At 36.2% G+C, this 21,565-nt stretch overlaps 1 protein-coding gene across 1 annotated transcript in view; it reads right to left on the reverse strand.

Annotated features, from left to right (window-relative positions):
- The window catches only part of LOC122023330 (two pore calcium channel protein 1-like), a 46,460-nt gene extending 25,026 nt beyond the window's left edge, over nucleotides 1-21,434 (reverse strand). Inside the window, exons 1-9 of the mRNA XM_042581384.1 lie at nucleotides 20,966-21,434; nucleotides 18,671-18,814; nucleotides 18,349-18,456; nucleotides 17,002-17,097; nucleotides 15,418-15,548; nucleotides 15,252-15,312; nucleotides 14,866-15,032; nucleotides 8,966-9,071; nucleotides 8,807-8,884 (exon numbers count right to left, since the gene is read on the reverse strand). Coding sequence (XP_042437318.1) covers nucleotides 8,807-8,884; nucleotides 8,966-9,071; nucleotides 14,866-15,032; nucleotides 15,252-15,312; nucleotides 15,418-15,548; nucleotides 17,002-17,097; nucleotides 18,349-18,456; nucleotides 18,671-18,814; nucleotides 20,966-21,145 — 1,071 coding nt within the window. The 5' untranslated portion in view covers nucleotides 21,146-21,434. The remainder of the gene's footprint in view (nucleotides 1-8,806; nucleotides 8,885-8,965; nucleotides 9,072-14,865; nucleotides 15,033-15,251; nucleotides 15,313-15,417; nucleotides 15,549-17,001; nucleotides 17,098-18,348; nucleotides 18,457-18,670; nucleotides 18,815-20,965) is intronic.
- Nucleotides 21,435-21,565: the final 131 nt, after the last annotated feature.

A 21,565-nucleotide genomic window follows, 5' to 3' on the forward strand; every position in this document is an offset into this window, starting at 1 on the left:
TGATTCCTCCTTTGCCTTTAACATCGGTCACAAACTCGATAACCACAATTATCTTCCATGATCCCAGTCCATGATGATGTTTGCGACTGGCCGTGGTCGCGATGACTATCTCACGGGGGCAACCGTTGAACCTGTTGTTGGTGATCCAAATATAAAAAATTGAAAAATAGAAAATAATCCTGCCATGTCATGGCTCATCGGTTCCATGATCACCGAAATAGGAGAAAACTCTCACCTCTATTTATCAGCGAAAGAAATTTGGGATGCTGCTCGTGAAACATTCTCAACCAGCGACAACACCATAGAGTTATTCCATGTCGAAAGCACTCTTCAAGACCTACACCAAGCTGATCAATCGGTCACTGCCTTCTTCTCTACATTGACAAGGCTTTAGCAAAAATTGGATCATTTTGAATCTCATGAGTGGAAGTGTACCGACGATGTTGCATACTTCAAGAAGATTATTAAGACTAAACGAGTATTCAAATTTCTTAAGGGACTAGACAAGTTTCTCGATGAGGTGCATGTTGAATCCTCAGCATGAAACCTCTCCCTAATCTTCGAGAGGTATTTTCTGAAGTTTGTCATGAAGAAAGCCGAAAAAGGATCATGATGGGAACTCTAACCAAGACACTTTTGTTGGAGTCATTGCCTTATCCACTGCCACAGAAGAATTCACATCTCGAAAACAGCTTTAAAATCCTGCTCCACGAAGAGGACGCCCACGGTGTGAACATTGCGAGAAACCAGGCCACTATAAGGACAGTTTCTGAGATTTGCATGGCAAACCAGCAAATTGGAAGCCTGCGCGAAAGTATGACCATCGAGGTAATACTACTACTGTTGATGCGCCAAAACCATCTCCCTTCACTAAGGAACAAATGGATGCTCTCAGGCAAATCTTCAAGTCTCAAGTCACTACCATTACAGTCCAAGTCGTTGCAGCAGACACTGAAAGTTCTCAAGGTATTGACCATTTTGCCTTTCATGTAACAAATCAACACCCATCCTCCTCTTGGATAGTCGACTCTGGCGCCTCCGACTATATGACAGGTGTTAGAAGATTATTCACTACATTTGTTCCATATTATGGTTCTCAAACTATACATATAGTTAATAGGTCACAATCCAAAGTCTTTGGAAGAGAGACTGTACGCCTGACACCCACTCTTACCCTTTAAGCTATGTTATATGTCCCAGAATTAGATTGTAACTTACTCTATATAAGTAAACTTAATTCTAACCTTAATTATGAGACTAAATTTTTTTGCTCAATCTTGTATTTTTCAGGCATTGGATTTGGGGAAGATGATTACCAGTGCTAAACTCTGTTCCAGATTATATCTCTTCAAAGCAAGCAATCCTCTCATAGGTACACAACTCAGCTCTCTCTTGTTAGTCAGTCAAGTATCTTAAGTCTTGTTTTCATTCCAATAAAGATAGTGACATTATGTTATGGCACTATCAATTAGGTCATCCAAATTTATGTACCTAATGCATCTTCCCATCACTATTCATTAGTAAAAAATCGCCCCCGGGGCTATGGTGCAGGTTAGGATGTATACTAAAAGTCTAGCTTTTGGTATAAACATTTATCTAGAAATAAGAATCACATTGGTGTCTACATTTATGATAAATGTAGTTGTTCAATTAATTTATATTGTAGATAACATGGTGCGTGGTGTCACACACAGAGGATCATGTTATCAGTACCTTATAAATTATAAACAGTAGCTCACGACCAAAATGGAAAGGAACAAACCATTGGAAGGTCGTAGTGTAATTAGGTATTAATTTATCTTAACTATATAATTACACTGGTACACTTAGAGTATATTGAGTAGGACCATTAGAGGTCGTTTCTTTTATACTGACTTTATAAAGGAACAAAGACCTCAGTTATTATGGAAGTGTGTGCTCTTAATCCTAATATAATAACAAGCACATATATTTGATATTTATTTCTTTAATTTATCAATGGGTGAGATTTAGTTCGATAAATCAATAAGCCCAATAAGTTGGGAAATGATATCACCTACAGTGTGTGTTGTTGATTATAGAAGGAAACTGTGTCCTAGTAATCTAGGTTGAGAATGTCCCCAAGAGGAGCTCATAAGGATTGTCATGTTAAACCCTGCAGGTGGACTTAGTCCGACATGACGATGAAGTTGAGTGGTACTACTCTTGGAGCTAGATATTAATTAAGTGAGTTGTCAGTAACTTACTTAATTAGTGGACATTTGTTATCTTAAACACAGAGAGACTAACACACTCATAATAAGAAGGAACCCAAAAATGTAATTTGGGATTGGTGCGGTAGTTCAATAATAATTCTCTAGTGGAATGAATTATTATTGATAAAATTAAGTTGTATATTCGGGGCGAACACGGGATGCTTAATTTTATCGGGAGACCAAAATTAATTCCTCCTCTCGGTCCCTATCGTAGCCTCTTAATTATAGAGTACTATACCCACCTATACCCACCTTCTTACCCATCCTATAGGGGGCCGGCCAAGCTAGCTTGGAGACCAAGCTAGGGCCGACCATGTTTTGGTTCATGGGTGAATTCATGTGGCCGGCCCTAGCTTAAAAGTGGCCGGCCCTATTAAAATAAAAAGGAATTTTATTTTTTTAAATTTTTCTTATGTGTATAACATGATTTAAAAGAGAGTCTAAAAATTTAAATCTTTCCTTTTATAAGATTCTACAAAAGATTAAGAGAAGAGCTAAATCTCTTTCCTTATTTGTAGATTAAAAAGGTTAGTTTTAATTTTGGTAAAAACTTTCCTTTTAACCATGTTCATGATTTAAATGTTTAAAAAATTAATAATTCTCTTTTATTAGTTTCTACAAAAGATTAAGAAAAGATTTGATATCTTTCCTTATTTGTAGATTGAAAGGAGATTTTAATTTTTAGAGATAACTTTCTGGAAATTATCCACATGTTTAAAGAAAGATTTAATTTATAAAATTTCCTTTTAACCTATCATGAAGGGATAAAAATTATTGGAGAAATTTTTTATAAAATTTCCGGAAGCAAATAAGGAAGTTTTAATTTGTGTTTAAAATTTTTATTTGCTTGGAGATTTGGTTTGGCCGGCCATTAAAATAATGAAAAAAAAAATTAATTAAATAAATTTTTCCTTTTCATGGCAAAAGAATTAAGGAAGTTTTTATTAAAATTTCCTTATTTGCCAAGACCAAGGATTATAAAAGAGGAGGTGGAGGAGCCTTCATGGGTGAACAACCTTTATTCTTTTCCTCCCTCTCTTCCTTGGTTTTGGTGGCCGGCCCTATTTATCTCCTCTCCTCTTGTTGGCCGAAACCTATCTTCTTGGTGGAGCTCTTGTTTGTGGCCGGATTAAGGAAGGAGAAGAAGAAGAAGAAGAGAAAGCAAGCTTCGGCTCTAGCATCCCTTGGAACATTGGTGGTGGCCGAAATTCTTCATCCTTGAAGAAATTTATTGTGGCCGAAATCTAGAAGAAAGAATGAAGGTGGAAAGGTGGTTCTCATCTCGGAAGATCGTTGTCCACACAACGTCCGAGGTTAGAAGAGGAATACGGTAGAAGATCAAGAGATCTTTGTCTTCAAAAGAAAGGTATAACTAGTAATGTTTTTCCGCATCATGCTAGTTTTATTTCTTTGTAAAAATACCAAATACAAGTGGCATGCGATTTTAGTATTTCGAATTAGTTTTCGATGTTGTGTTCTTTTGTTTTCTTTTCGAACTTGTGCTTCGATTGCTCTTTTTGGTTGACCTAGAGTTATTTAAGGAAATTAAATATTAGCTTTCCTTAAAAGGTTTTGTCTAGTCGATGGTGGTTGTTCCCATATCCAAGAAGGTCATGTGCCTCGCCACGTCAGTACTGGAAGCCAATTTTGGAAATAGATATTTAATTGTCTTCGTAACCTAGGTGATTTGGATCAAACGTGTTAAGTTCCGCAGGAGATCCAAGTCTAAACCTAAAAGAACAAATAAGTTAAACTTAGGATCAAACGTGTTAAGTTCCGCAGGCGATCCAAGTTTAATTTAAAAGAACACATGGTAGCTAGGAAAAGGTTCAGACCTTTGTACAAAATTTTTGTACAGTGGAACCGTTAGGCTTTCCGAGTAGCAACCAACAGCGTTGTCACTCAAGCATCCGCGGTTCGAGCCCCAGCTATGGCGAATTTGCAGGAATTTTTCCTCCAAATGGAGCACGCAACTAAAGGATGTTGGGCTCCTAGGCTGCCCGCTGCGAGCGCTTCCCGATTTACCCTGGTGGCAAGTGGAAAACTTCCATGGGGCCGGGCCGGCCATCCCAGGCTCGACGTTACCCAGTTTGGTTAATCATTTTTTTTTCATTAGTAAAAAACCAAATTCATTTCACTATGATATTTGTCAACTCTCTAAACATACTCGTTGCACATATTCCCCTATTCCATATAATCATCTCATCAGTTTTCCCTTATTCATAGGGGATACTTGGGGTCCCAATAAAATACCAATCTCACTGGGCTCGATGGTTCTTACTATTAGTTGATGAACATACTCGAATAAGTTGGACATTCCTTATGAAAGATAAATCTGAAACCAACAATATTTTTAAAAACTTTCATGCAATGATTAAGAATCAATTCCACACATATATCCAAGTTTTTAAGTCTGACTATGCTCGTGACTTCTTTAATTCCAATCTTGGTCTATATCTGAATGATCATAGCATTGTACATCAAAATTCCAGTGTAGAAACTCCACAACAAAACGGGAATGCTAAATGCAAAAATCGCCATATATTAGCAAGCTAATGCCCCAAAAAGATTTTGGGTGAAGCTGTTCTTATAGCAACCTATCTGATAAATAGGATGCCTTCTCATGTCATCAACGTCCAAACACCACTCTAAGCCCTTGTTCGCCTATACCCAAACTCTCATCTTGTTTCGAAAATTCCGATAAAAATCTTTAGTTGCACTGTCTTTGTCCATGTCTACCCCCATAACAGAAGTAAACTTGATGAACGTGCGATTAAATGCATGTTCATTGGGTACTCCTCGAATAAAAAGGGGAGACTGGTACACATGGATGCTTCTCACCTACAACCCAGAAATTCTACACTACCATAGATGTCACCTTTTTTGAAGATGTTCATTCTTCTCCAATTTCGAAATTCAAGGGGAGAGTCGTACACATGAATCTCAAAATTGGAACTTGTCCTCTCTCATTGACACTCTACCACTTTTGTCTCAGCCATCTACTGATAATCAACCACCTCCTTTGGTCGACCAATCTCCTTTGGCTGACCAACTTCAACCTCTGACAATCCACCCAGTCATATCAATCTTCCAGATAGGCCTATTAAAGTTTACACGAGAAGAAAAGGCCTGGAACAGACCAAGCACAACCAGGAATCAATCCTGAATTCAGTGATGAATGAAATAGCATAGGTTGAACCAGCAATTAGTCCACAGTCAGAACCCGTGGATTTTAAATCACTAGATAATTCTATCTCCAATTTGGATCTACCAATTGCTCTTCGAAAAGGTACCAGATTCTGTACAATGCATCAAATTTAGAATTATCTATTATATGTCAGTCTTTAACGGAAGTTTAGAGCTTTTGTGTCAACACCAGACAAAATCCAGACTCCTAGAGATGTATTTGAAGCCCAACAAAGTCCTGCATGGCATACTGCTGTCCTTGAAGAATATCGGGCCCTAATGGTCAATGAAACTTGGATATTTGCACCACTACCACCTGGGAAGAGAGCTGTTAGATGTAAGTGGATTTTTTTTCGTGAAACAGAAGGCAGATGGAAGTGTTGATCGATTTAAGGCACGTCTAGTAGCAAAAGGATTCACACAGTCCTATGAGATTGACTATCATGGGACTTTTGCTCCAGTTGCCAAGTTCAATACCATAAGAGTTCTCTTATCTTGTGCCGTAAATCAAGGGTGACCAATATTTTAACTGGATGTGAAAAATGCATTCTTGAATGGAGATTTAGTTGAAGAAGTATATATGGAAATTCTACTAGGATTTGCGAATGGTCGGACAAGAAGGAAAGTGTGTAAACTCAAGAAATCTCTATATGGACTCAAGCAGTCAACACGGGCATGGTTCGAGAGGTTTTCCAAGGTCCTAAAGCTGGAAGGCTACTATCAATCCCAAGTCGACCACACATTATTTGTTAAGCACGCCCCCAATGATAAGGTGGTCATTCTAATCATATACGTCGATGATATAGTACTCACAGGAGACGATGAAGAGGGAATAAAACGACTTAAAAATGTCCTATCCAAGGAATTTGAGATGAAGGACCTAGGCCTTTTTAGATATTTTCTTGGTAAAGAAGTTGGTAGATCTCGTCAAGGAATATCTCTCTCAGTGCAAATACGTGTTACACTTGCTTCGTGAAACTGGTATGAGTGGTTGTCATCCATCAGAAACACCTATAAATCCTAATGTCAAATTGAAGGCTAGAATAGAAGAAGAAACTGTTGATAGGGAGTAGTATCAGCGCCTAGTAGGTAAATTGATTTACCTCACTCACACATGGCCAGATATCAGTTATGCAGTGAATCATGTTAGCAAATTCCTCATCAATCCTTCAGTTGATCACTTGAAGGTTGTTCATAGAATCTTAAGATACTTGAAGGGAGATCCTGGAAAAGGATTTCTCTTTTAAAAAAATAACAAATCGATTGGTGGAAATCTTTACAAATGCTGACTGGGCAGGATCTCAGAGTGATCGAAAGTCAACATCTGGTTATTGTTCATTCGTATGGGAAATTTGGTTACTTGGCGCAGCAAGAAACAGTCAGTAGTTGCTCGTAGTAGTGCTGAGGTAGAACTTCGAGCCTTAGTTCAAGGCGTTTGGGAAGGAATATGGTTAAAACGATTGTTAAAAGAGCTCAGAATCAGTTTCCAAGGTCCTATACAGGTGATGTGTGACAATCAGTCAGCTATGACAATGGCTAAGAATCCTGTCCAACATAATCGATCAAAACATGTTGAAATTGATTGGCATTTTCTCAATGAGAAGATACAAGATAAGAGTGTGTTGATGAACTATGTCCCTTCTCATCAACAAGTTGCGGATATTCTCACCAAGGCTCTATTCAGAAGCTTAATGAGTATCTATCACATAGTTTGAGGGAGAGTGTGGAAAATCAAACTATCCTAATTTGGATGATTCTAATATTCTACTATAGATGTTAATATCTTGTATTTATAGTTATTCCCTATAATTAGTTATCAATCACGCAATTAGTTTTCTATTAATTAGGATTTCTATATTTAGCTTCTTATTTTAGGTAATACCTTGTGTATTTATACTACATCTATCCGTGAATAAGATGTACTCTGTTTTTTCCTCTCAAAATCACAGTCTATGCTGTATGTGAGGTTGTGTGATTTTCTAGTGTAGTGATTATATCTGAGATGTGAAATTCTAGGTTATATTGGGTTGATGAATGGTTAAGTGTAGATCTGATGAGTTTGGTGGATTGATCTTATGAGAAATATTGATATTATCTTGTTCCTTTTCCTTGTTTTGCTTGCATTATCCTATTGGCTTCTAAAAGCTTTTTTGTTCATACATCGTATTGATTGTTGTGCATGCTAATTATTTTTGTATATACATATATCCATTTATTTGAATGTTTTATATGTTGTTTGTATCATGTGGAGTTCATATCCAAATACATATAATAGCATGTTTATTTGTGTTGTATATCATGTTGTAGCTCTATATTACAATGTGTGGAAACACCTTAAATAGATCCTTTAGATCTTATGGATATAATGCATAACACAGCATAATGTTGAGGATGAAAACTTATGGATACTATATATATATATATATATTTCTCTCATCAATTGTTCATTGACCATGGTAGTGAGGATGAGCTCAGGCTACCTTTGGTTCTCACATTCTTGTACAGTGTGCATGTGGTGGCACTCTCATAGGGTGGAGGAATGTAGAGGATAACACCTAGAAGGGGTCTAAATGCCCTTCAGAAGATAGCAGTTGGTTTGCTTATGTAGTAGAATTTATACATGTTGATTTCCATGTAGTACAATACTACAATATTTATTTATATTATGAATTGCAATACATGTAGAGTTTATTATATTGTTGCAGTACCTATTCATATTATACATTCCAATAATTTGACACATTACCTTTTTTTATACATTTCATCATTTATGCTTGTCCTATTCAGTTTTCTTTATTGACCTCCTGTTGACACTCCAGGCCTCAAGAAGAGGATACCTAGTATTCAAGCTCTTCGGTGTGTTGACTGTGGATTGCAATCAGATTTGCTAGAACTATTCTGAAAGCACTTTGCATGCTTTTAGGCATTTTAGGATTTTGCTTGCAATTCTTTTTTATCTTATTTTGCTATGTCATTCAACTTTATGCTTAAATCTTGTTGGTGTTTGTTGTTATGTTTTGCTTATGTTTATACTTTATAGGAACAAGAAAATGTATTTATGGATGATTTTGCAATCAAAGTTTACTTAACGATTTTTCTTATATTAAGACAGAGAAATTGTAATTGTGTTTATAAATGTGAATTTTGTAAACTATGTTTTAGTTGTATAGATGTTTCTAACTCAGCAGATACCAAAGAAATTATCACATAGCCTTCATTAGTTCCATGCCATGCCAATGAGTGACATCTATATTCCAACATTGCTTGTTAGATGGTTGGATATAATTTCATGATAAAATTAATGTAGTCTTTAAGAAGAAAAGAGCATAAAAGTGGGGGGGAAATCAATTGTAAAAGTAGGGGTTTAATCTTGGAAGAGAACTTACAGAAACATTTATAAGATTGAATGCCTTTTCCAAGATGTTTTTTCTCATTAGGTCCATCTGAAAAACTTGTTTTGCAAGCTACAAATAAAGTCTCTGTCACATTCATGAATCAATAGATTAAACTGATACTCAGAATCATTTAGTAGGGTTGAGAGTTACCTGGTTCTTGAAGCTATCATAAACAACAGCAAGAATAAGGTTTGTGAGGAAATAGACACCCAGCAGAATATAAAGAACAAAAAATATGCAAGACCAACGTGAACTCCTGTTCCATAATAAACATAACATCAAAATGATAATGCTCCAATTCTTCATGACGATGATAATCACAGAATGAATTTTAAACTTTCTTAACTTGGAAATCATTGAAAAACAGGTTTCGAGTTGGACGTGAATTACAGTTTTTACTCTCAAGACGAGTTAAACTTACTGAATTGTAAATACAAATTGATAATGTCAAGAAACAGAAATAATCTTAACATATTGAAGACCGAATTGTAAATATACCAAACTTAAGGATATTTATATAAGATGACAATATTGTAATATAAAAAAGGTATAGGGAATACTGATGTGGTTCAAAACCAAAAAGTTGAACTTCCCATCTTTTTCGCCTATGGTTAAATTTAAGGTTTATATTAAAGTTTGAGTTTTAAAGTTTTATAAGCTTATTTGTTTTTTTAAGATTGTAAATTTTAAAGTGGCAATTTATAGCCATAAACAATTTTTAGACAATTGTGTCTTATTATGAGTTTACAGGGTCCTATCTAATGAATTGTTCTTTAATTTATTTTACAATATTATTTTTCTTTGTGAGGTTTGTGCATTTTGTGAGATCCACTTTTTCCGTGTGGAATTGTGTTCCGACATTTGTCTACTGCATCAACTACCTTAAGGACAAACGTTAATAACTTTTCCCCATTAACATGTAAGAAAAATTCTGGTTCCATATAAAATTCTCATTTTTTCCTATGCAAGTTTCAAAACTTGTTACCCTCCTTTCTAACCTTGTGCAGCTTGTACCCTCCATGTGTTCTCAATTTCCCTATTCAGAAGAAATTTCAGCAAGTAGCATGGAAGATAACTCACAGCCAGCTCTCTTCTCTGCACACAATCTGTTGTTCTTTGGGTCTTTGAACATCATTGGCACCAATCTACTGCTCTCACAAGAATTACACCAAATCTGGGCCCCAACAGAGATTTCTTAGGATATGCTGTTCCCTTTTCTCCAGATCATTTGGTTTCTTCTTTTCCGTCAGCCTTCAGACTGCAGCGGAACCTGATTATTGGTTTCAGCTTTCAGATAACTGGTTTCTTGAATTACAGCTCCTGGTGTCAACAAATGAGCTTTTGAACCTTTTTCCTTATTACATTCTAATATTTGGTGTCAAAGTCAAGTTTACTCAACATTTCATTTAAGATACTTTGTTATTTTCATTCATTTATTCTTTCATTCATGATTACTCTAGAAAGGCATAGCTTTTCTTATTTGATGCTAAAAAAACTTTCTATTTTCTATTCCTCTTGGGTTGACAGAAGTCAATTTGTAGTGTCTACTGTAGCTTTAAGAAACAAAAATGCTAAGAAGTAGAAGTATTTTTTTATACCTTTTAATCATTTCTCTCTATCCTATCCTTTATCAATCTTCTAAGTTGGCATACCTCCCAATAGAATGGTGTTGCTAAGAGGAAGCATCCAGACACCTCGTACACTAATATTTCATAAGGAAGTTCCTAACTTCTTATGTCATTGTCACTACATGCTACCAAATAAACTGCATGCTTCCTTTAGTTTTGTGCGTTTGGATCAAGGTTTAAAATCTCGATCCGTACCAAGGTTTCGGTCTTAGATCGGAACAATACGATTTTGGTATCATATCGTGTCATGTCAATATAATTTCGGTATTTTTTAAATATATAATATAGTAATTAAAAAATAAAATATTTAACATAAATATTTAAAATATAAAAAATATAAATAATCTTTTAAAAAAGGAAATAAATATGAAAATAAATAAATAAATAAATTACTATATATTTTTAGAATTAAAATAAATAAATATATAATTAATTAGATAATTTTATTAGGGTTAATAAAGTCTCTTTATATTATCCCAATCTTAGCTAGAAGTTAATTAAAGTAATCAACCTACGTTTTAATTAAAAAACACCAGACCCACTCGTGACGCGAGAAAAGTCATGCGACTGCAGCAACGTCACGTGACGCCTCCGCTGCTACCGCGGTGTCGCATGACGCCTCTCTGCTCCGCAGGGCCTGCTTCTGGAGTCATGCCGGTGCTGGTCAACGGGCGGAACAAGATGTTTTGCCTGTTTCGACTGGTTCAACACGGTATTTTAATCTATGGTTTGGATCCCCTTCACAATTATTTTCTCTCATGATACCACCATGTATATTTGGGTGTACTTATTTTCAAGGTTCAAAATTTCGACCTGTGTCGAGGTTTCGGTCCTGGACCGGAACAATACAGTTTCGGTACCGTATCATGTTGTGTCGATATAGTTTCGGTATTTTTTAAATATAAAATATATTAATTAAAAAAATAAAATATTTAACATAAATATTTAAAAAATAAACAAAATAAACAATATAAAAAATAATTTTTTAAAAAAAGAAAAGATATGAAAATAGATAAATAAATAAATAAAAATTTTATTAGAATTTTTAAATTAAAATAAATGTAATATAAAATTAATTAGATAATTTTATTAGGGTTTAATAAAGCCTCTTTAGATTATCTCCATCGAGTTAATTAAAATAATTAACCTAAGTTTAATTAAAAAAATCCGAAATTCGACACCACTTGCGTGCTAGCTCGACTTCGGCACTGCCGCGGGGTTGCGCGACCCCTCAGCTATGGCCGCGCCCGCGAGGATCGCGTGACTCCTCCGGTGCGACCACGGTGGTCGTGTGACCCCTATGCAGTGGTCGTAGGGTCGCGCAACGCCTCCGCAACGGCAACAGAAGGGTTATACGGCCTCTCCGTTGCTGTTGCGGGGTCGAGCAACCCCTTTGCTATGGCCATGAGGTCACACAACATGTCGCAGCTGTTGTGGGTCCGGTGCCGGGGTCGTGCCGGTGTCGGTCGTCGGGCGGAACGAGATGTTTCGCCCGTTTCGACCGTCTCGACTCGGCACTTTAAACCATGCTTATTTTTCATATTTTTCTTGGCTATTCTCGCATGTAAAATACGAAACATTGCTACTCTCCTAAGTTACCTTTGTAGATCAACAATTTTCTAGTCTACTCCTATTTTTTTTACCACGCCATTTTTTGAATCAATCATAGAGATTCTTTCTACTCTTACATCAAGCTATTGTGTTCTTTGAAGGGCAATTTGATATCTCTGAAGAGCAGTAGAAATAAATTTAGTTTGAACATGTTAACTTTTAGTTTGTTTAATATTTAACTTAATTAATTATCATCATTTTTTTATAGATTTATGCAGTTATGTTTAAATTTATTCACGAATATTTGATAACTTTAAGTATTAAATATCACTTTATTTCTTGGATGCATAGAAGTAATTGAAAAAAAATTCTACAACTTAATTTTAATTTGGTTTTGTTTCTTTCATAAAAGGAGAGTCTTGACACAACGGTAAAGTTGTTGTCATGTGACCTAGAGGTCACGAGTTGAAGTCTCGAAAATAATTGCTTTCATAGCAGGAAAGACTGCATACAATAGACCCTTCCTTGGAACCTCACATTGGAGGGAGCTTCGTACCGAGCTACCCTTTTTCTTTTTTCCTTTTTTTATTTCTTCCATGTAGCTATGTAAAATTATATTTCAAAATATTTTTAAAAAATCAAATTTGAGAATTTAAAAGAAACAAAATCTAAAATTCAACCTAATCAAATTTGAGAATTTAAAAGAAACAAAATCTAAAATTCAACCTAATCAAATTTGAGAATTTTAGATTCAAGATTTTTCAAAAAAGTCAAAGCTGAATTTGAAAATCTTTTATATCTTCAAATCCAACATATGGATGTTGAATATCGATCTTATCCTATTTAAATTTTTTACATTTTAAATTATTTTAACATTTTAAATTTTTTAAATTTTAAATGACTAATTAAGTTAAATCAAACTAATATTTTAGGCTTTTTCAGTCGAGTGGTATCAATTTAGGGTTGGATGGAGCGCATTTAGTTTAAGGCTGATTTAAGGTCATATAGGTTCAATCCCAACATGATTCAAAGTTATTTTAACCAATTAAGGCTGAACAAAATTTATATTTAGGATAATTTGGTTTGGTCATGTTTGGTTGGGCTCGTAAAATTTTTAAAAGATGAATTTAATTATACTCTCCTCCCTCTCTCTTTCCATGTACTCTCCTGACTCTCTCTCTCTCTCTCTCTCTCTCTCTCGTAGTTCCTCTCTTTCTCTACTTTGTGATGTCATCCGACCTGCGCATACAACGTTCTCCTTCAACCAAAGTCGACAGCAAGCTTCAGTTTCTTTCTCCCTTCTCTTCCACTAGTTATTCTCTCCCTCAATCTATCTTCCAATTTCTATCCCTCTTGTTTTTTTGTTTTTTATGTGTTGTTGCTTCTTAGGGCCAGGCACTAGTTGTTGCAGCTGAGAGCCAACATTGCAGACTTCTCTTGTGACCTTACTAACACCACAGAAACCCTCAACGACCTTCACCGTTCTGCATGTCAGCTGGCAAGCAAAGCAGTGAATTATGAGTCAGGATTTAAAACCTTGCTCCTGACCAACATGGAGTCAGGAAGGAGAATGATTAGCATGAGAACTAGGTGCCTGAACTACCGAGACAAGGAAGACAGCCTACTTGATGTGCTGAGGGGCTGCAATATCGTAAGCAACTTATGGGCAAGCTTAGATAGAAACTTGGACGAATTCTACAGGTAACAAATAGAGTTGGTGGATGGATTGGGAGCTATGTTCAAGGACATGGGGGACGAGGAAGCAATGGAGATTGGTGTTTTTATTAAGCTGTTGCAAGTCCTAGAGCTAAAGAAGAAGAGGTTGTTAGGCCAATCTTTCCAGATGCCAGTTAAACCAGAGCTTCAAAAGTGGGTCTAGTAAGAGAAGTGGAAGATATAAGCAACATTTACCAGCTGAGTAATGGAGGTGGTCTGGCTCCGGAAGGGCGCCACATGAGCTGTCTTAGGAGAGAGGAAGCAGAGTACATGATCTTCTTGGATGCATCTATGAATTCAACCATGGGGTATACCAGTTTAGGAGGGAACGGAGGTGATATTTTTCATCCATGAGAAGAGGGTTCACTTTGGGCATAACAAAATCTTTGGATAGAAAATTTGCAAAATGCCAACAAAACCCAAACTGCTTAGCCTAGTTGTTCGATTATAAATGAATGGATTGCAGCAGCAGGGAATTAGTACTCTCACTAAAGTTGAGTCTATGGATAAATATTGTCAACATGGCCTAGAATGCTTAGGTCATCATAAATATTGTCACTAAAGCCAAAGTTGAATCATAAATGACAGTACTCAACTTATGCCAACAAAACCCAAACTGCTTAAGCCAACAAAGATTCTATCCAAAGTTGAAAGTTTGGATAGAAAATGTGCAAAATGCCAACAAACCAAACTGCTTAGCCTAGTTTTTCAATTATAAATGAATGGATTGCAGCAGAGAATTAGTACTCTCACTAAAGTTGAGTCTATGGATAAATATTGTCAACATGGCCTAAAATGCTTAGGCCATCGTAATATTGTCACTAAAGCCAAAGTTGAATCATAAATGACAGTACTCAACTTATGATCAAACCATAAATATCTGATGTGCCAAAATATTAAAGTGGCATTTTTTTCCATTACTAATTGTGCATTTGATTGATTAGATTTTTAATATGTTTTCAAATACATAAATGGAGTAAATTTGTAAGCATGCAAATTTGAGGAAAATTTTTTTCTTATTATTCACTCAAATCTTAAATACAAAGGTTATGTAACCAACAGAACAAATAGGGCATGATGACGATGATGATGACAACGACGACAATGTTAATATACGTTATATTGTAAAAGAATTGGATTCTATGAACTACTTACTTGTAGGCAGGAACCCATACATCTGGATTGTTTGATGTGGTGAACAATACAAACATCTGATATAATGTGGTCCCATAGGAAGTAAACATGGATTTCCCCTGTTCTGTGTCCTCAAATATTACATAAGCTAACCAGCTGGAAAACAAGAGGAACAACGTGGAAAGAGCCTGCAGATATCAACAAATTAAGGATGCACTTTATAGGGAAAACATAAGTTCCAAATTTATATAAATGCTTGTCCTAATCAAACTCAAAATATAGCTTTCACAGACCTATGGACGCAACTCGTTCATTCTATGAAAATGTAAATAGCATGGTTAATTGCAGCAACAGAAAAAGTAAAATCACCAGTATTTTAGTGCACGACGGATTGAGTTAAACCTTACCAAGATATTAAGGTATGTGCCAGCCATTCCAGCTAGTGTTAGCATACATCCATACAAGTGCCTGTTTTGCAATATTCTTCATAATTAACAAATTCCACAAAATATATTTGTTGCAATATCTACTCGATGGATATTGGGCATGACATTATGATAAACTAACCTTTACCTGACTGATAAAATAACAAAGATTATGCGAACATAGGGCGCAACTCTCAAAGGCAATAAAAAAATGAGCACATTCGAGAGACAGAGAGAATATACCAGCATATCACAAACTAAAACTAACAAAAGCACCACCTGCAAATAACATAGTAGATCTCGCATTTAGTAGGAATTGGGAAAAAAAGGCTTTCAGTAAATTAGATATTAATTGATGATGAATGGTACGAATAGAAACATTAAAAGAAAAAGAAGGTTATGCTTCATCAATTATTGACTGGTGTACCAACTGGCATATATGTGCATGTGTGTGTGTATAACAGAAATTTGTAGTCCACGTGGCACCCCACCATTTACTGGTTTCATCAGACTGGTTAGTTATAATCAGTTTTGTTTAGGTTTCAAATTCATGCAACAGAATAATTACTAGAATAAGAGGTTGAACTCTTTTATGGCAGTTTGCAATCTATTTCCCAAGAATGATCTAAATCATCTGTGAACTTGTACTCATCAGATTATACTCTCTTTGTGGTTTTTCCTCTGATTCACTTTCAATCCCTGTTTACCTGGATAAAGGGCAAAAAGAAGAGGGACAAAGTGAGGGAAGAATTGAATCCCATCCATACCCTCCTATTTCTCCCTTGCCTCATTGCCCTGCATACCTCACCCATTGCTTCCCATCCCTTAACCTCGATCTTGTGGCCTCCCTCCCTAGTCCACATCCCGAGCCCGTTGCTCAAATGGAGCCTTAACGCACTCAGCCTTGTCTCTGTTGACCTCCTTCCCCCACCACCCATTGAGCCTCACTTACAACCCACACACATGAGCCTCACTTGTCAGCTTCACTCAAACTCAAGGCAACATAGCAAAAAAGGAATTTACTCTTAATTCTATGGATGATGCTCATGTCCACCCAGTCTTGGGTAGGCTCAAAATTGTATACAAGCGAGGGTACATGAATTCTTTCCTCCTCTATTCTCTTGGTATGGGTAAGCATGATCTTAAGGGTTGGCTACATGGATCTTATCCCTCCATTCAATCTACTTATATCACTAGTAATATTTAAATAGATTAAATTATTTTTTAATTAAATTAATTATGATTTTCTTTCATCTTTAACTATGCCTTAAACCTAATCCACTTTCAATTTTCTCTATAATATAATTATCGAGGTTCCCCTCCCATTTACTACCATTACAACTCCCATGATCATGAAATGAATTATAGGCCTTGGCTCTTTCTCAAAAAAAAAAAAAAGGCATTATTTCCAACTGTTGCATGAAGCTAATGTTTATTCAAAATGGAGATTTGAAACCAAAGTACAATGATAAAGATATATGGATTACTATACCAAAAGTAGAAATCGGCCTGATTCAAAACATTAATAAAAAATTCATTTCAGATTTAAGTTTGCCTCAAAGGCTAACAATATAGTGCAAAAATTAGCAACTACAGTTAAATGCCCCATTTTATCTTAGCTTGCTAATTTATTTTGGTTTATCTCAGCCTACAAATCCTAGCCAATCACTGAGAATCTTTGTTTATATACTCAAGTCAATACACAAATGATACCATCATCACTACGGCGCACCTTTAACTTGTTCAAATTGTTCTCCCAGTAACGATGAAGACCCTCATAAGCAAGTGGAAACAAGTTATAAATTGTGAGAATGAGAAGTGTTATCCCCTGTCAGAAAGAGAAAAACTATCTTCATCTGATTACTAAATATTCCAATGATCATAAGAGAAATATTAAAAAAAAACATTACACAGGAGAATTGCCAGCATGGATACATATTAGACATGACATAGTTTGCTCTTTGCCACTCTAGATATCCAGTGGTGGCATGGAATGTATAATGACACTCTTCATATGATGAATGACTTATAAGCTCAGAAACCCAAAACATTCTTTACATCACAAAACAAACCAACATGGAAACTGAATGCAATCCAATAACAAATTGCAACAATAGAGGACAGTTTCTCAGGGCAAGATTTAATATCTCATACTATCTCTGGCAATACAAATGGTATTTACTAGTCCAAGCAAAAGTAACTCATGGACAAGATAAAACTTCAAGCATTCTAAATGAGTATCAAGTAGCCTACCTATCATGGGGCCAAAATTGCTGGATGGACCTTGTCCTTAAAGGCTAATATTTTTGTCCCTATTTACTTGGTTTGTGCTCTCAACCCTATTTGTTCATTCTTCATCCCTCTCAAACTCACATGTCGAGATTTCTGGAAACTCTCTCATTTTGTAGTTGACACAAAAGGTGGAACAAGAAATTTTCAGAATTCTTCCCTTCTCGAGAGGAATATACATGTATGAACAATAATGAATATGAATTCACGCTCAGATAACTAAAACCACAGCCAAATATCAAGCCAAAAGGTTCAGCTTACTCAGTGAAGTTGTAGCACTGATAAACAAATCCTGTCCAATTTGCTAGTTACATGAGAAAATGTGTAACAATGTGGTTTAGTGGAGATGTTATGAGCTGGTCTTGAAAGTGGACAAATACATTGAGTTTCTTGCATGTCATTACAATTCAAAGAAACATGGCAATGTACCTATATATTTTTAGAGCTCATGGAAAACAAGATTATTAGCAGCCACTTGATTGCAGACTATGCAGAGTATACAACCATTTGTTTGGTACAGGTGATTAAACTCCAAAAGAGTGGCAATGCTCTTAATAGTGTCCAATTGCAAAATCAGGTCAAAAAAATCTTGGAGAACCAGACATTTGATAAAGCCATTATTTCTAATTCATTATTTCTCTCAAGTAAGCAATTAAGCTATGTCAGTAGCAACTAGAGTAATCATGAAACAGAATACATAATGATTTTATCTGTCAACCAATTGGTATCCATGTTTAATTTCTAACCATTTATAATCATGAAAACTTCAGCTTCAACCGAAAAAACCTACCTCATAAGTAAGGGACTGCCTTTCATTTAGATAAGGCAGCTGTCCAAGGAAATAATACTTCCTTTCAACACAAACATCGCTGCCATTCTTTTGACACCATAGTGGTTTCTGAAAATTCATAGGATTTACAAGAAAAAACAAAAAGGCATGTGAACAAATAACCAACTAAGAAAAAATAAGCAAGCAAATAGCAACACTATTTAAACAGTTGTAGGGGAGTAGTTACAAAATGCTTCTATTTTCTGCCCATGCTGTAGCATTGTACCAGAAGAAAACAAGGGAAGATGTTTGATTTTAAAATAGAAAGTAAACAATAACAAACCTCAAGAAAGTTGAGTACAACTATGGCAAAAAGATTAAGTGACCATAGCAAATCCAAGCGAATGTAAATGAAGTAGAACTTTGCAGCTTTTTCAAATCTTTTGTCATTTAAAATTTCCTCTGGAAGACCAACACCGTCATCTGCCTATATGAAGAAAAAAGGAGCATTAAAGAGAAGGCACCAGCCAACACCAAATTTAAGATCCTATAGGATTATAACTTTCTTTGACAGAAACAAAGTTGAACTTAACAGCATTATCCATTATAGCTGTTTACAACCAAAGTTGTTGGCAGTTAAAAGTAAATTACATTCCTTTTTGAAAATGTGACTAAGTTAAGTAGTTGTATTTTTAATATAGCCATAGATTCATCTTTTGCTCAACATTTCCTCTTAGCTATAGTAAAAAAAAAAAAATTAAAAACTAGAACCAACTAAAACGATGTTAGCAAGCATAGCAAGTGTTATCAACAATTTACAGAATTTCAAGCCATAAAAAAAGGGTAAGTTGGTGCAATCAAGTTCTAAGTGATGGAGCTCAAGGCTCAAGGCTCAAGGCTCAAGGCTCAAGGCTCAAGGCTCAAGGCTCAATCATGAGTTTTGATGTTTGGGAAAAGGGTTTTAGTTGTACAAAACTTAACAGGAAGCATAAAAAGTTCATGGAGCTAATGACTCAGCGAGGTTAAGTGTCGATTTTGACTTAGCGTGACTACGGAAACGCACCTGATGGCTTAGAGATCCAATAGAAATTGAAGAAGGTTGCATGAGGCATTTGAGGACTGCGAGATGAGAAGCATTGAGGTAGAATTGGAGTAACTCATGCAGCTTGACTTAGTGCCAAGTTAACTGGCTCGATGACTTGAGCTCTGCTGGAGATTACAGAAAGATGGAATGGGGCATTCGAGGAACTACAAGACAAGCATCAAGGTGCAGCATTGATAGTAACTGGAAAAAGACAAACTGCATAGATAAGGAATGAAGGATGGCATTGGAGATTTGGAGTAAGTCATAGGCTTAATGTATCCACGAGACTTAAGACCTAGCAGGAGGACAGTCTTGGTAACAAAGTCAGATTATAGAAGGTAAGTTTGTGAGTGAGTTGTGAGAGTTGAGAGACTTGTAACCTTGGGAGAGAGGGTAGTTCTTATAGTTGAGGTTACAAACGACTGGAAGTCAATCTCGTCAACTAGCAAACTGAGTTGACCAAGTAGTCGACTCAAGCTTGGTGGCTCACAAAGAGAATATTTTTGTAGTCAAATCAACTAGACAGTGGACTAAATGAGATCAGTCTAAACTTCGAATCCAAACAACGGATGACTTAGTAGAAAAGTTGAAGTAGTTGTTGAACACATAAAGTTGAGCAGCAATGGTCAAATGATTTAAGGGCTACAAGAAAATGGTCAAGTAATGGTGAATCAAATTGACTAAGATAGCGTAGGCAAACTGAAGCCTTAAGCAATCAAGAAGATAGTCAACTGATAGCAGATTCAATCAACTAATCGATGATAGAATAATAGCAGAATGCAAAGTTAAAGATGGCCGAAGGAGGAGCACGGGGGCATTTAAAGATTGGTATTAATGCTTATTAAGTTATTATTATAATCTCTTAAGTTATTCCTAGTTGTAATCTTAATGCTTGTTATTCGCCTAAATCTTCCAAGCTTCAATTTTCTCTCATCTTGTAAAGCCATTTTTAATGTAATCCGTCCACAACATTCCCGTGTTAAGGGATTTTACCAATTGTATCCATCTTAGCCATTGTTAATGTAATCTGTCCACAACATTCCCGTGTTAAGGGATTTTACCAATAAATTAAAAATGAATCTTCGAGGCAGTTTATTTTTAAGATAATCTCCTTGAGTTTTGCCTTTTCCTTCAAATTTAACTAAAAGAAGAGACAAGAGTGTTATTTATAGTCACTGCAAGTAGCATATGTAAGACTGAATTGTAGCATTAAGGCTCAAACTGGTTTACTCTGCTCGAAGCTAGTATAGCACCGTACTATACAGAGTCAGTCTATCTCAACAAAATCTATTAGGAAAAAAGAAGACATGAGACTGATTCTGCTCCAACCATATCAAGTGTCCATACAGTATGATACATACCATACGAGTTCATCATTTTCTATTGGTACTGCCCCAAAGGCTACTGAGACATCTAGCAACGAATAAGTTGTGCAAAACAAGACAAATGAAGGAATAGAAAATGCTAGATAATCTACATCATTGAATCTCCTAAGAAACATGGTTGATCACGTAATGATTAGGAAGAATAAGAAAAAAGTGAAGTAGCACTAACCAGATCCACAAGAGCCGCGGCCTTCTGGTAGTTATCTCCCAAGGTTAAGGCATCGTCCCTCGAGAAGAACGACCTGCGCCTCTGGTGGGCGCCGCTCTGCTGTCGTCTACGACTAGAGAAGGCAGCCGTGAGGCCAGACGCGAATCCCCTCCCTTCTTCCGCGATCAACGGCGTCTCCATCTTCGCGCTCGTCGCGGACTCGCTCGTGCAACGGATTACGGAACGCCGATCGATTTCCTGCCGCCAACAGTGAAATAACGGGACTTCCCTGACGCCTTCAACAATTGCCTCCCTACTTGCTACTTAATTACGAGTATGCCCCCGACCGGATCTTCCATCTTCACCGTCCATCATTTGCCGTCCGAGTTGTAGACAAAATGGACGGATGAGATTTTAATCAACTCGATGTTAACTGGATAAGGAGAAGGCGCAGGCACGACGATAACGAAGGCGACTTAATTTAACGCGTTCGGATGGAGAGGCCCATCCATTAAATAATTGTTGAAATTAGTTAAGTTTATGTCGGCAAAGCCATTAAGTTTAAAATTGGGCATGTTCTTAAAGAGGTATTTAATTTTGGAAAATCCAGAGCACGCACTA

Source organism: Zingiber officinale, chromosome 9B, assembly GCF_018446385.1.
Source record: "Zingiber officinale cultivar Zhangliang chromosome 9B, Zo_v1.1, whole genome shotgun sequence".
Taxonomy (NCBI): Eukaryota; Viridiplantae; Streptophyta; class Magnoliopsida; order Zingiberales; family Zingiberaceae; genus Zingiber; species Zingiber officinale.